Source organism: Hipposideros armiger, unplaced genomic scaffold, assembly GCF_001890085.2.
Source record: "Hipposideros armiger isolate ML-2016 unplaced genomic scaffold, ASM189008v1 scaffold_417, whole genome shotgun sequence".
NCBI lineage: Eukaryota > Metazoa > Chordata > Mammalia > Chiroptera > Hipposideridae > Hipposideros > Hipposideros armiger.
Genome location: NW_017731767.1, coordinates 318,961 through 332,741, shown reverse-complemented (window position 1 = coordinate 332,741; position 13,781 = coordinate 318,961). Strand labels below are relative to the sequence as shown.

The 13,781-nt window shown below is 55.6% G+C and overlaps 2 protein-coding genes across 4 annotated transcripts in view; one reads left to right on the top strand and one right to left on the bottom strand.

Annotated features, from left to right (window-relative positions):
* The first annotated feature begins 352 nt into the window (after positions 1-352).
* DNASE2 (deoxyribonuclease 2, lysosomal) lies at positions 353-2,880 on the top strand. Its single transcript, XM_019664206.1, has 6 exons — positions 353-704; positions 826-1,003; positions 1,096-1,168; positions 1,477-1,641; positions 1,732-1,929; positions 2,326-2,880. The coding sequence occupies exons 1-6, from the start codon at positions 610-612 to the stop codon at positions 2,742-2,744; spliced, it is 1,128 nt and encodes a 375-aa protein (XP_019519751.1). The 5' UTR covers positions 353-609; the 3' UTR covers positions 2,745-2,880.
* Positions 2,881-3,129: 249 nt separating this feature from the next.
* Positions 3,130-13,781, bottom strand: part of MAST1 (microtubule associated serine/threonine kinase 1) — a 27,937-nt gene continuing 17,285 nt past the window's right edge. For 2 of the 3 annotated variants that reach the window (XM_019664205.1, XM_019664203.1), the window contains 16 exons: positions 13,642-13,727; positions 13,344-13,552; positions 10,001-10,139; positions 9,752-9,884; positions 9,450-9,615; positions 9,254-9,355; positions 8,963-9,085; positions 8,319-8,428; positions 7,424-7,602; positions 7,095-7,345; positions 6,550-6,756; positions 6,116-6,345; positions 5,678-5,800; positions 5,436-5,572; positions 4,557-4,744; positions 3,130-4,459 (listed from right to left, as the gene is read on the bottom strand). In XM_019664205.1, coding sequence (XP_019519750.1) covers positions 3,207-4,459; positions 4,557-4,744; positions 5,436-5,572; positions 5,678-5,800; positions 6,116-6,345; positions 6,550-6,756; positions 7,095-7,345; positions 7,424-7,602; positions 8,319-8,428; positions 8,963-9,085; positions 9,254-9,355; positions 9,450-9,615; positions 9,752-9,884; positions 10,001-10,139; positions 13,344-13,552; positions 13,642-13,727 — 3,636 coding nt within the window. In that variant the 3' untranslated portion in view covers positions 3,130-3,206. The remainder of the gene's footprint in view (positions 4,460-4,556; positions 4,745-5,435; positions 5,573-5,677; positions 5,801-6,115; positions 6,346-6,549; positions 6,757-7,094; positions 7,346-7,423; positions 7,603-8,318; positions 8,429-8,962; positions 9,086-9,253; positions 9,356-9,449; positions 9,616-9,751; positions 9,885-10,000; positions 10,140-13,343; positions 13,553-13,641; positions 13,728-13,781) is intronic. The other variant, XM_019664204.1, reaches the window with a different exon arrangement.

Here is a 13,781-nt window from a genome sequence, read left to right as displayed (position 1 = left end):
GCTCAGCGGGGCCCCAGGAAAACATGCACAATGAAAAGGGGAAGGAGCAAGAGCAAAAACTCCCTTTAAGAGATCAAAAGTCACAAGAGTTGGACCTCGGCTGTAAGGCAGGAAAAGAAAAAAATGCAATTTGCGTCTGACCCAGAAGCCGAGGGAGGAACGGGTGCCGGCGGGAGAGTGGATTGGGGTTAGCCGGAATTGAAATGACAGAGGCGGGGCCTAGTGGAGGGACCTGAACGGTGATTGGCCAAAAGAGGAGTCAGAAGCAGGACAAGGGAAACCACCGGGCCATAAAAGAGTGTGATCTATTCTAGACTGAACCAGAGGGTGGAGTCTACCAAGAGTCGTCGGCCGGAAACAGGAGGCGGCCTCAGGCTGGCCGGGTTGGGGCGGGGCTTGCGGGGAGTAACAGCTTGAAAGGTAGCCCCGCTCTGGGAGGATCTGAAACTACATTTTTAAAACTCTGCTTCTCATCTCAGGGCGGAGTTTCCATCCTCCTGTTGTCCCGCCCCTGGTTCCCTGGCGGATTTTGGGGAAATGAGTCACCAGGGGCCCATCTCATGATCCGGCGCCCCGCGGTCCCAACACAGATTTCTCGACCCCGGCCCCATGGCTGCGCTGAGCCCGCTGCTCCTAGCCGCGCTGCTGTGGGTCCCTGCAGGGGCCCTGTCCTGCTACGGGGATTCGGGGCAGCCTGTGGACTGGTGAGTGCGCGGGCGCCGACCATTACCCCGGGGCCCGACTGGGGATTGCTGAGCTCTTGAGTGACGCCTGGGGCTCCTTCTCTTCCCCTTCTTCCATTTCTGTCCGTTCCCCAACCTCCAGGTTTGTTGTTTACAAGCAGCCGGCCCACAGCGGGCCCGGGGTCGAGGCGCAGACGGGGCTGCAGTACAAGTACTTGGATGAGGTGTCAGGGGGCTGGCGTGACGGCGCGGGGCCCATCAACAGCTTGGCGGGGGCCGTGGGCCGCAGCCTGCTGCCGCTGTACCAAAACACCACCCAGGTGATGGGACGCAAGGCGGAACCTGGGTTGGGACTATAGAGAGGGTTCGGCCTGCGGGGGAAACTTCACGTCGCTCGGTTTATCCCCACCAGGTCGCCTACCTACTGTACAATGACCAGCCTCCTGACGGGGCTAGGGATTCTTCCAGCCGGGGGCACACGAAGGGTGAGACCCGGATTGGGGGCTGGGGAAGGGCTCAGGTTTCCTTATGCATTTCCCCCTACTAACCCCTGACCTGCAGGGGCGGGAGGGGGCCTGCTCTGTCAGACCCTGGGCGTCTGTTTCCTCAGCTTATACTAACGTTGTCCTTTCTCTGGACTATAACATTGGTTGGCTGTGGAAACAGTTCAGCAGTAGTTCTGACATTGCCCACACCTTCTCTAGGCTACCTGCAAATGAAGGGTATTCCTGGTTGCACATGTGCTTGTTGGGATGCTGTGAGCAGTGCCCCTGATCCCTGTCTTCTGGTTCAGGTGTGCTGCTCCTGGGCCAAGAAGGGGGCTTCTGGCTGGTCCACAGTGTTCCAGGCTTCCCTCCACGTGCTTCCCATGCTAACTACAGCTGGCCTCGTTCTGCCCAAACCTACGGGCAGACACTGCTCTGCGTGTCTTTTCCTCTTGAGCAGTTCTCAAAGATTGGTGAGTGGGGACAGGGAGGCAGGGTGAGTACCTGATTGCCAGGCCAGCATATGGAGCACTCCCTCATTTTCTCCTCCCCTTGCCCTCCAGGCAAACAGCTGAGCTACACCTACCCCCTGGTATATGACCACAGGCTGGAAGGGACCTTTGCCCAGAAATTCCCTGAACTGGAGGAGGTGGTCAAGGGCCACCATGTTCGCAACAGACCCTGGAACAGCAGTGTAACACTCACATCAATGGCAGGGGCTATCTTCCAGAGCTTTGCCAAATTTGGAAAGTTTGGAGATGGTGAGCCCTGAGCTTGAGGGTTGAAGTACCCTTTTTCTGCAGAGGTGGTGTCAGATGTGTCTATGGCTGAGGGCAGGTCAGAAATAAGGACTAGGACTCTGGGAGCCAGAAGTATATAAGAAGTGGACAACCAACAGACCTGGATTCAACTATTGGTTTCTGGTTGTGTGGTGCATGATTTAATTGGACTCTCAGTTTACCGATCAGAAAAATGGGGGTACTGAGAACTACTTTAAAATGTTGTTGGAAATGAAGTGATACATACACAGCATTTAGTAAGGGCTATTAGTCTTAATGTTGTTATTCCCTGGGATTGTCAGGAAACAGAGAGGGGCAGTAGCCTATGGAATTCCTGTGACCCTGACCTTGCCTATGTCCTCTTTCCATCCTCTGCAGACCTGTACTCTGGCTGGTTGGCAGAAGCCCTTGGCAGAAACCTGCAGGTCCAGTTCTGGCAACACTCTGGTGGCATCCTGCACTCCAATTGCTCCGGGGTCTGGCAAGTGCTGGACGTGACCCGGATAGCCTTCCCTGGGCCAGCTGGGCCCACCTTCAGTACCACAGACGACCACTCCAAATGGTGCGTAGCCCCAGAAGGGCCCTGGGCCTGTGTGGGTGACATGAATCGGAACCTAGGAGAAATGCAACGAGGGGGGGGCACAGTGTGTACCCAGCTGCCTGCCCTCTGGAAGGCCTTCCAGTCTCTGGTAAATGAATGTGAGCAGTGTGGGGAGGTGAGCAGGACCTTCTCTCCAGGAAGCCCAGCAGAGAGTATAAGAGCTAAGGCTCAGAAGCCAGTTTGGACTTCAGTTTAATTCCATTTAGTCTCTTCCTAATTGTGTGACCTTAATTATGTGCCTTAACCTCTCTGTGACTCAGTCTACTCATCTGCAAAATGGGAACCATAACAACCGACTCAGGATTGGTGAGAAATAAAAGGAAACTGGTGGATGGGAGTGTTAACCTTTTCTACAGGTGGGCACTGGGACTCAAAACAGTGTTACACCTCCCTGAGGGTCTGGGGGCAGCTGGCTCATAGGTGAGACACCAAGTGGGACCACAAGAAAGGGTCCACATAAGACTCACTTCCCTTCTCTATGGTAACCGGGACTGGAGTTCGGCCCCTCAACAAGCACACAAGCAAAAGGGCAGAAACCTTGCCTTGCCAGGGGAGGAGAGGCGAGCCCCAGAAAGCTCACATAGCTTGAGGTACTTTATTTATATGTGTACATATGTATACAAGCGGCTGTACAGTGCTGGGCCAGCGGCCCCCTCAGCTATGGGCCTGGGGGCGTGGGGCAGGGTGTCCCTTTTTTGGTCAGGCCTGTTGGGGGTACAGCTTCAGCAGGGCACCGGGAAGTCAGTCCCACCTCAGGCTTGGTGGCTGGGACCAAGAAGGACGTTGGTGGGGCTGGGAGCGCTATGCTGCTGGGTGCATTCTTCGTCGGGGCTAGAGAGTGTGTCTGGGGTTCTGGGGAGAGCTTGGAGGAAGTTGGCTTGGAGCGTGGCCCACTCAGCGTGGTCTGCTCCTCTACCACCTCCAGTACCCAGCGCTCCCGACCTCGGGGGGCCTCAGGTGCGGGAGGAGCCTGGGGTATGGATACCTGCAACCCCTTCGAGTCTGAGCCCGGAGGCTGGGGCACCTCGGTTTTGGCCCCCGGCCGCACGGGCTCTACGACAATGGGCACCAAAGGAGTGCCTGCTTCGCCCGAGCTGCTGCGCCGGCCTGTCTCGTGTTCCTGTACTGGGCTCAGTGTGGCCTTGGCCACGGCCCTGGCCGCCCCGCCTGAGCCATCTTCAGTCTGCACACTCTGCTGCCGCGTGCCGCTGGCGTCTCGCTCCAGTGTCCGGCTCCCGGGAGTCGTTGCGCGGGGTGGGGTACAGGCCTCCGCACCGCCCGGTAACTCCTCTTTACTGGACGCAGCCGGCGGCCTGGGGGCGCCCTCGGGCAGCAGGGGGTCCAGGCTCAGAGGCGACTCCTGCCGGCCCAAGCGGCGGACAGCAACCTGCCGGGGCGTGCCAGGCCCCTCGACAGGGGGCGTCTCGCCATCCGACTCAGCGAGGCTATGCAGCGCCAGCTCGCCGTGGAAGTCCTTGCGGAAGTCTGGGTGGCCCACCTCAAGACTGTGTTTGCGCAGTGCGCCCTTCTTGTCAGCGCCCAGAGAGGCTCCCAGCTTCTCTGCCGACTGCACGCGTTTGAGGAGTGGAGAGCGTGGTGGCTCCGCACTCTTGGGGCGCGGGCGCACCACTGGCGGCGATGAGTGCAGCTTGGCCGGGAAGCTCTGTGTCGTATGTGAGCTGCCCACGGTGTGGCCAGGCAGCGGTGGCGGCGATGCCTGCGTTGGGGACGGCGTGTGGGCCAGCGGCGACAGCGGGATGTTGCCGGCTGACTTGCAGCGCGCAGAGCGGTACTGGCGGTGCAGCTTCGGCGACAGGCCGTGGAGCGTGCTGGGCCGAATGTGGTGCGACGCCGATGAAGCCGGTGAGTTGGGTGTGCTCGAGGCCGGCGAGCTGCTCTGGGACGAGGCCCCTGTGGGTGGGAAAGAGAGGGTGTTGCGCGCGGCAAGCACCACCAGAGGACCTGTCCGTCCACCCCTCGCTCAGCCCAGTGTAGGCACAGAGCGTACCTAGGTAGGCGGAGTCAGGTGTAGAGCGGTAGCTGTGGGTGGGAGAGCGCGCGGGTAGCCCATGGGTAGGTGAGCCGGGTAGGCTGTCGCTGGAGGACAGCGAGCGGTTCAGCGACGACAGTGAGCGGCTAGTGTGCAGCAGGTTCGACTGCTTCGTGATCTTGCGGAAGAGGGAGCTGCGTTTCTTGCTGGGGGACAAGGAGGGGGCCATTTACCTTAGACTAGACTCCAGAATTTCCGGCTCCTCCCACAACGGCCCCTGGGACTGCCCATCCCTCTGACCCCACCTTCTGCAGCTACAACCCACCTATTAGGGTGGGAAGAAGTTCACATGACTCAGTTCTGTCTGGCTCCTCTCACTCAAATCTCCACTCAGGACTTGTCCAGGCCAAATCCACTAATCAAAACAGAACACCCCTGGCCCCACCCACCTCTCCTAGCTCCTCCTACCTATAAGAGAGACATTATTTTAATTGGCCCAGTCTTGCCTGGCATGTTCATTCCAGATAGAAATTCCTCTCCTAGCCCTTCCCAGTCGTCTACTCTAAACACATCCAACAGGGAAAGACCATCTCCTCAATGGCCCCCTTTCTTATCCAGATCTGCTGGCCCCGCCCACCTGCTCAAGACCCTCCCACAATGCTTTTCTTACAGCCCAGGAACCTGGCACAGCTTCTTTCACTGGCTCCTTTCCACTTTCCCACACCCCCCATTCTGTCCTCTTGGTTTTGCTCTTTATTTGGTGGCCCAAACTTTTCCTTTTCCTGTTCTCATCTGTGCCCCTACCACCTTACCCCCTTCCCCGCCCACACACACACTGTTTGTTCAAAAAAATAAACTGGAGTGTTCCCACTGCCTACTGTGTATAGCCCCACCCACCTCTCCTGGCCCTCTTTAGCTGAGGGCCTCTTGTTCCTCCGAGCCATTTTGGCCTTGTAGCTGCTGCGCCTTGCTGGGCCGATGCGGATGGAGGTATTTTCGAAGGGCGTTGTGGTCACTGCCACTTTATTGCCACTCTGGGGAAAAAGGGGATACATGCTCTGCTGGAGGCTGTTCAGGCAGCTTCAGCTCCCAGGATCTCCCCTCCCTCTTCCCCAGTGTCCTCCCTCCCTTGCACTCACCTTAAGGATCAGCTCCACGACCTCAGGATGCACCATGCCATGCACAGGCTCCCCGTTCACATGGGTGATGAGGTCCCCCGCACAGAGCCCGGCCTCCTGAGCTGGGCCCCCCTCCTCCACGTGCTGGGGATGGAGTACACCACACAGGGGCAGGGTTAATAGGATCGGTAACAAGGAAGCTCCCTAAGCTTATGTGCCATACACCCAGCTCTGCATGCACTGTAATCCTCATAACACCTTATGAAATCATTATTATTCTCCCCAGTTTACAAATGAAGAAACTGAAGCTCAGATGGGGAAGGGACATTCTAGGTCGCAGAGGGGTCTCATCCAGGCTGCCTGGCTCCAGAGTTTGAGCTGTCCCTCATCCCTGGGGGGGGGGGGGGGAGGGGTCTCTCCTCCCACCGTGGAACATAGACCACACCCATGAGTGCTCACCCAGACAATGTGGTGGACACTGTAGACATCCGAGTCACCCATGTAGACGCGGATGGCACGCAATGTGAAGCCATACTTCTTGCCCGAGCGTTGGATGGTGATGGGGGAACGGAGCCCACTGACAGCGGGTGAGTAGTCCCGGCTGGGTGAGGAGTCCCGTGAGGACGGGTTTGAGGAGAGAGATCGCGGGGACATGGGGCTGGCCAGTGGTGAGCTTCCATGGGGATCCACTGCAGACACAGAACTATGGTCAGAAGTCAGGGCCAGCAGACACAGCTCTCCCTGTATCTGTTCCTCCCACCTTCCTAGTCTCAGGGCTCTCATTGGTCCATCCCAATGCCAATCACGGAACAGGGAAAATGCAGTGTTTTCTTTGGCTTGTCCTGACATAAATGGAGGAAGCCCCACCCCTGACAGGTGGGGCCCGGCATCACCTGCAGGAATCATGACAGACAAGGCAGTGGCCGAGGCTGACTTGATGACTTTGCCCCCTGTTCGAGAAGGCCGCTTCTCTACTGCAGGGTCCCCTGACAGTTGCTGGTGCCGCGCCCGGCGCAGAACTAGGTCATTGGTGGCCCTCTGGCCTGATGTATCCCCATCCTTTGAGGGTGGGCAGAGGTCACCTGGGCGTGGGCGGTCAGCTGCAACAGAGCACGTGGGTTAGGGGTCAGCCCAAGGTTACAGACTTCTTGCATGCTGTTCCCTATGCCTGGAATGCTTTTCCTACTTCTGGTCCTTGTTGGAATGTGAGTTTCATGAGAGCAGGTAACATACATCTAGAACAGCTCCTGATAGAGAGAAGTGCTCAAATACATTTGTTGACTGACCAAGCATGGAATGCAGAATACGGAGTGTTCCTCATGTTGATGATTGGAGTGTGAAGAGTACATGAGATCTTCCATAAACAGTACCAGGCCCATTGAATGCTCACTATATTATCACTGGGGAACTGAGGAAGGAGGCAGAAGGGGGCACTCACTGGCCTCGGGGTCCCCGGCGCTGGCGATGCCATCCCCTTGAGCTACCTCTTTGGGGACCCGTGCATCCAGCGAGCCTGGGGGATCAGAGCTGGGCCGGGGAGGCCTGCGCAGTCGGGACTCATCCTCATCCTCTTGGGGAACGTTGAAGCGGCTGGGCTCCAGCAGCGCGGAGAAACGGCGGCGTGCGCCCAGCGGGGGACTGGCCTCTCCCTCCAGGAAGCTGGCCTCAGACGCTGAGAAGCGCTTGCTGCTGGAAGGGGATGGATGTGGTTAGAGGTGACACGCCCCTTCGGTCCCGCCCCCCCAACCCAGCCCTGCCTCCGCTCACATCTCTGGGGAGCCTCCTCTCCAGGTCTTCTCGCGGAGAGTCAGGCTGCCCAGGCCCTCTCGCTTGCCAGCCACTTTCTCCTCTGGTGCCTTGGCGCTGGGCTCCCGCTTGCTGCCCCCTGTTGCCGCCACAGGAGTCTTGGGCTCATGCTGTGATAGCTGTTCCATACTGCTATACACCTGCACGGGCGGATGGACGGTGGTGGTGGTGGGGGGGGGGGACAAGGTCCTGCCTTTGCTCCCGCCCAAGCCATGCTCTCCCCGCCCAAGGCTGGCCCTGCCCAATTCTGGTTCGTTCCCCCAACCACCTACAACTCTTCAGTTCAGACTCCATCCCACACAGTTAGGCCCTGCCTTATTCTAGATCATGCCCCGCCCTTACCTTGAAGGATTTGCTCTCCTTCCTGTCCCACCTTTCCAGGCTCCACCCAATCATGTGTACCCCAGGCTAGGACCTGCAACTCACTGCATAGTGCTAGAACAAAACCTCGTGCACCCTTGCCTCCTCCAACTGCTCATCCTCTCCACCCTAAAGGTCTTGACCCCGCCTCATGTAGACCTAGCTCCGCACACTGTGGGTCCTCATTTCCACAGCTGTCCAGATTCTTGTTAGAGTCCACCCAATTGCAAAGGCCCTTCCATAGACCCCCATGCTACCTTCCCCTCAGGCCTCATCATTCGCAGAACCCCGCCCCCTCAGTAACTTCACCAGCCTGCAACCTCGGGCCTGGGACCCTGTTTCCCCCAGCCTCTTCAGCCCGGCCCCACTAAGGGTCACCTCCATTCCCTTCCTCAACCCTGCTGAAAGACAAAGACCAGCCCCTGCCCGGGCTCCGCCCCTTCATCCGCCCCGGCTCTCCTGGTCTCGCCCCACCCCTAGCCCACCCTTTGGCCACCTTGCTGAAGCGTGGGGAGCAGGAGGAGAACTGGCGGATCTCCACAGGCTCCTCCTCCGTCGTGTCATCCTCATCATAGGAGTTCACGTGGTGATACCTGTCTGAGCGAGCTGGGGGTGGGGGGTGGACTATGACCGAGGGCACAGGTCCACTCCTCACATGACACCCCTTTGGGAGTCGGGTCCTAGTTCAAGCCAGGCCGAGAGGCCCAGCCAGGCCCCTGCCCCATTCTCAGAACTGATTCAGGCCCCTCCCCCCCAGCCCAGGCTGGGTCCCTGCTCAGCTCTGAGGCTCCATTTAGTCCTGCCTCCACACCCTGAGATCCCACCTATGACACCCTTCCCCCTGGTTCCACCTCGGACCAGCCCCTGCCTCTTCCTCATTCTGGCTCCCACCACTACCCCCTAACCCAGGCCCAAGCCCAACTCTAGAACTCACCGCTGCTCAGGCCCCACTACCCCATCCTCCTTTCTTACCAACTTCTCACACTGAGCCTTGCCCATATGCCAGGCCACACCAGAGAAGGCCCCACCACCTCAGTGCTCTCCTCTGTCTGGGAGGCTAATCTGCTACCCAGCTAGGTCCCAGCCCAGGCCTTGCCTGAGGGCCCCTCTCACCAGATCCCACACCCTGTCCCTGCTCACTGTCGAAGTAGCTGGTGTCATCCTCAGACTCCAAATGGGGGATGAACTCGGCCTTCTGCCTCAACAGCCCTGTCCAGTCCAGGTCTCGAAAGAAACTGTGCTGCTTCACCTCAAAGGCACCGCCTGGGGAAGAAGGGGTGGACAGGAGCAGGGAGGGAATTCCAGCGACAGCTGATGGCCAGCTCAGCAGCCCAGCTCACCACCCGTCTTCCACCCCAGGGCCATACATAACACTTAGAGTCCTGCTCTGCCATGGTCCCCAAGCCCTCAGCTGTGCAGCAGACGCCTTACCTGCCCCAAGGCGGACCAGGGGGTTGGTCTGCAGGAGGCTGGATATCAGAAGCTGGGCATCCGTGGGCAGAGCCTCATCCCCCTCAGGCCACAGGATGTCGTCTGCAGAACAAGTCCAGACTGGGGGTCATTTTTGCAGTCCAGGAGGCCCTGGGCCGGCCCATGTCCCCTGCACACCCACCACAGAAGCACGCACCACTGATGACCTGTCCAAATAGTTCTTCAGGTGTGTCTCCGAAGAAGGGCACGCAGCCCACCAGGAACTCGTAGAGAATGATGCCCATGGCCCACCAGTCCACCGGCTTGCCATAGCCCTGGCGCAGGATGACCTCGGGTGCGATGTACTCTGGGGTCCCACACACCTGGGGGCAGGCCATCAGCCTGCGCCCTGGCCACAGGAGGGGCCTCGAGGGGGAGCCATGCCTCCCACCAGGCCCTGGGCCCCGAAGTCCTGCTGGGTCACTCCCCCCGCAGTGATCCCCTTGCCCGCACACACACCTGTTTGTCCAGGAACTCCCGGGCATCTTTCTCGATGTGGCCTTCATACAGGTTGGTGGTGAGGCTCATAAGCCCCATTTTGGAGAGGCCGAAATCTGTGAGCTTGATGTGGCCCATGGAGGTGATAAGGAGGCTACAAACAGGAGCAAGCGGTCTCAGAGGTGATGCCCACACACTTCCCTCCTGGCCCTTCCACACCAGGGCCTCCTGAGGGGCAGGAAGTGGGTGAGGGGAAAGGTCAAGGCTCACTTGTCAGGCTTGAGGTCACGGTGCACAATGCCATAGTTGTGCAAGTATTCAAGTGCTAACACTGTCTCAGCGAAGTACATGCGGGCCATCTCCACTGGCAGTGCCCCGATGTTTTTCAGCAGGGTAGCACAGTCACCCCCTGTGGGTGAAGAAGGAGGCCCACGTGAAGAGGGAGACACCCCCACCCCAGAGCTGATCACTCAACATGAACCATAGGAGCAAGTCCTCACCTCACACTGTCCCCATTTTATAGCTAAGGAAAACTGAGGCACAGAGTGGGGCCTCCCTCTCCCTAGATCATACAGAAAGTGCCCTCCACCAGGCTTTTCTCATCCTTTTAGCCATCCACCAAAGTTGGTTTAATCTGAGACTCAGAGAGAGATTGGGTCATGCAGGGAGTTGATGGTGGAGGTGAGGTTTGATAGGTACCAAAGGCTGTCTGCTTATCAACTGAGTCTGGGAGCACTGCCGTTGATCTGGAGTCTGAACCTTGAGGGTCTGGGGCCTTAAAATGTACATTCCAGTCCCTGCCACCTGATTTACTGTGATCAGCATTCAAATTTTAGGCTCCCCCAATATCCATTCCTCCTGTTTCTTACAAAGACCAGATTTCCTTCCAAGTGCAGCAAGCAGTTCAACTTGTTCCAGTGAGTCAGCCCTCTAACTTTTCACTGTTTTTTCACAGATTGTTAAGCTAGTAGGATGTAAGTGGGATCTGCTGGATGGCAACCTTGCTATATCAGGGCCTATCTAAAGGGAAGTCCACACATGGGAGAGCAGAACCAAGAAATGGAGAGATTCCTGATGACATGGCTTGAGCACCTGGAATACAGCCATTCCTGAAGGCACATGAATGTTTTGATCATATGAGTCAATGTCTTTCTTATTCTCTTTTTTTGTTTCAGCCAGAAAACTGATGAATCAGATTCTCTGGCCACAACCCTAAGTAATCCTGACACACACTTACACTGAGAACAAAGCTGGGTTGACTTCCAAGTTAAGACTTTGAGGTTGGGCCATGTTCACCTACTGTGTGCTCAACTCATCAAAGAGATCCCAATTCTGCCCATTTCTCTCCTCCTCCGAATAACTTTGGACTCATGCAGCTGCCTCCATCTTGGTCTCCCTCTTCTGCCCTCTGCACAGCAGCTAAACAAATACTCTTAAAACATAAGTCGGACCATGTAAACTCTGCTTAAAACCCTCCAGCAGCTGCCTGTTACACTTGGCATGAAATCCAATGCCATTCTGGGTTCTGCAAGACATTACATGTGGAACCCCCTCACCTCTCCATCGTCATCTCCCCCCAACCCTCCCTCTCACTCGCTCACTGGACTCCAGCTGCATTGGCCTCTCTGCTACTCCTCCGAAGCCAGACGCCTTCTCACTTAAGAGCCTTTGTGCTTGGAGCTCCCTCTCCCAGGTATAGTGTAGACCTCAGAAAGGCACCTGCCTATCTTTATCTGCATGGCCTCCTTGAGCCTTAAGGTTCTCATTTCCATCCTCACTATATGTAACTACCTAATTGCCTTTGGCTTGTATTATTTGTTTATTGTCTGTCTACCCAGACCAGAATATAACCTCCATAAGGGAGAGGTGTGTCTGTCTAACTCCCATTGTGCCACCAGTACCTAGCACAGCACGTGGCATGAGGAGGGAAAAAATGAAGGGACATCTGTTGAATGAATGGATGGTAGACAAAGGCTTGGGGACAGCATAGCTTTAGTCCCATGAGATCACATGTGTGTCTTAATAACCACAGTATGTGTGTGTTTGGGCAATGAATACATTAATATTTGGGTGAATATAAGTATAGATAGATGGGTAAATGAATGAAAAATATATACATTGGTGGTTGGATGGATGCATGCATGATATATAGATGGGTGGATAAACTGATGGATGAATTGTGGGTAAATGGGTGGAGATAGCTAAATGAGATGGCTGCTAGAATGGAGGTTTGGATGAATGAATAAAAATACAGATAGTAGGGCCGGCCGAGTGGCGTGTTGGTTAAGAACTGGCTTGGGACACCAGAGGACCCCGGTTCGGATCCCACATATGAAGGCCAGTGACACTGCCCTCTGCAGTTAAGATGGTGAACGGCAGCTCGACCTGAGGCTGGGCTGCCAGTGCGTCTCCAGCACCGGCCTAGGCTGCAGCCCCTGCTGCAGTGGGCTGCCATAAGCTACTGCGTGTAGCCGGCAGCCAGCATGAGCAGCCAGCAGCCGCCGTGAGCGGCTGTCCAGAAGCCAGCGACTGATCTGCCTCACCCGGGAAGAGTGCAATGATGGTGCCAACTTGGGCCAGTGAAGCAACATCCTCCACAACTAGACTGAAGAACAAAAAAACAGCAACTTGTCTGTTCCCCTTCCCCCAATTCCCCAGCGTTGTTCCCCTCCCCCAATTCCCCAATAAAATCTTAAAAAAAAAATACAGATAGTAAATGGATATATGAATGGATAGATGGATGACTGTTAAATAAATAGATAAATAGGTATTGGTGGATGGATGGGTGGATGGATGGATGGTGACTAGGTAGGTGAATAAATGAATGAATTAATGCCTAGATATATCAAAAGATGAATGGATGAAGAAGGTCCAAGATGGCAAATTAGGTAAGTGCTATGCCTACTGTATCCCAGGATCACACCAAAATTACAAATAAATTATAGATCAACCTCAAGAATCATCTGAAGACTAGCTGAACAGAACCCCTGTAACTAAGGATATAAAGAAGAGGCCACAATGAGACTGAAAAAAAAAAAAAAAGATGAACAATAAAAAATAGATATGCAACAGAGTGAACTCTAATATAAACTATGACTTCAGTTAATAATAAATCAATATTGGTACAATTATAACAAATGTACTACACTAATGCAAGGTGTAAATAATAGAAAGACTGGAGGTAAACGGTGTATGTGGGCACTCAATGTACTTCCCAGTTTTTCTGTAAACCTAAAACTGCTCTAAAAAAATGAAGTTTATTAATTTTTTAAAAATAGATGTATAATGGATAAATACAGGTATGGATGGAAAAACAGATGGATTGGCAAATGAATAGATGGAAGGATGGATGGAAGGAAGGAAGGATGAATGGATGGATGGATGGATAATTGGATAGATGTATCTATAGTGAATGAAATGAAAACAGACAAATAATAGATGGCTGGATAGAAATAAGCAGGTGGAATGGGTGATCAATGACTGGATGGATAAAAAGGTGGATGGAGATACAGGTGGATAGTGAATATGGTGACGGGGGCTCAGGCAGGCCACCCAGCAGCTCTGACCAGCGTGCATCCCCTCATCTTCCCTACAGCCCTGCAGACAGCCACACCTTCCACATATTCCATGACCATGCAGAGGTGGCGCCGGGTCTCAAAGGAGCAGAACATGCTGACCACAAATGGGTTCTCAGCGAAGGTAAGAATGTCACGCTCCACAAAGGCCTGCTGGATCTGGTTGCGCAAGATCAGGTTCTGCTTGTTGATCTTTTTCATCGCGAAGCGCTGCCTCGTGTCCCGGTGCCGCACCAGGTAGACAGCGCTGCAGGGGGAGAGAGCGAGGACCAGCCATCACCTCCGAGACACCTGGCCTTCGCCACCCTTCCCCCGCCAGAGCCCCGGGTGGCTCACCCGTAGGCACCATTGCTTATGAGCTTGATGGTCTCAAAGTCATTCTCTCCAGGTGGCTTCTTGGCCTTGGTGGTGCTACTGCGGCCCTGCAGGAGAAAGATGGAGACCACCACCACCATCATCGCGATAAGATTGGGACT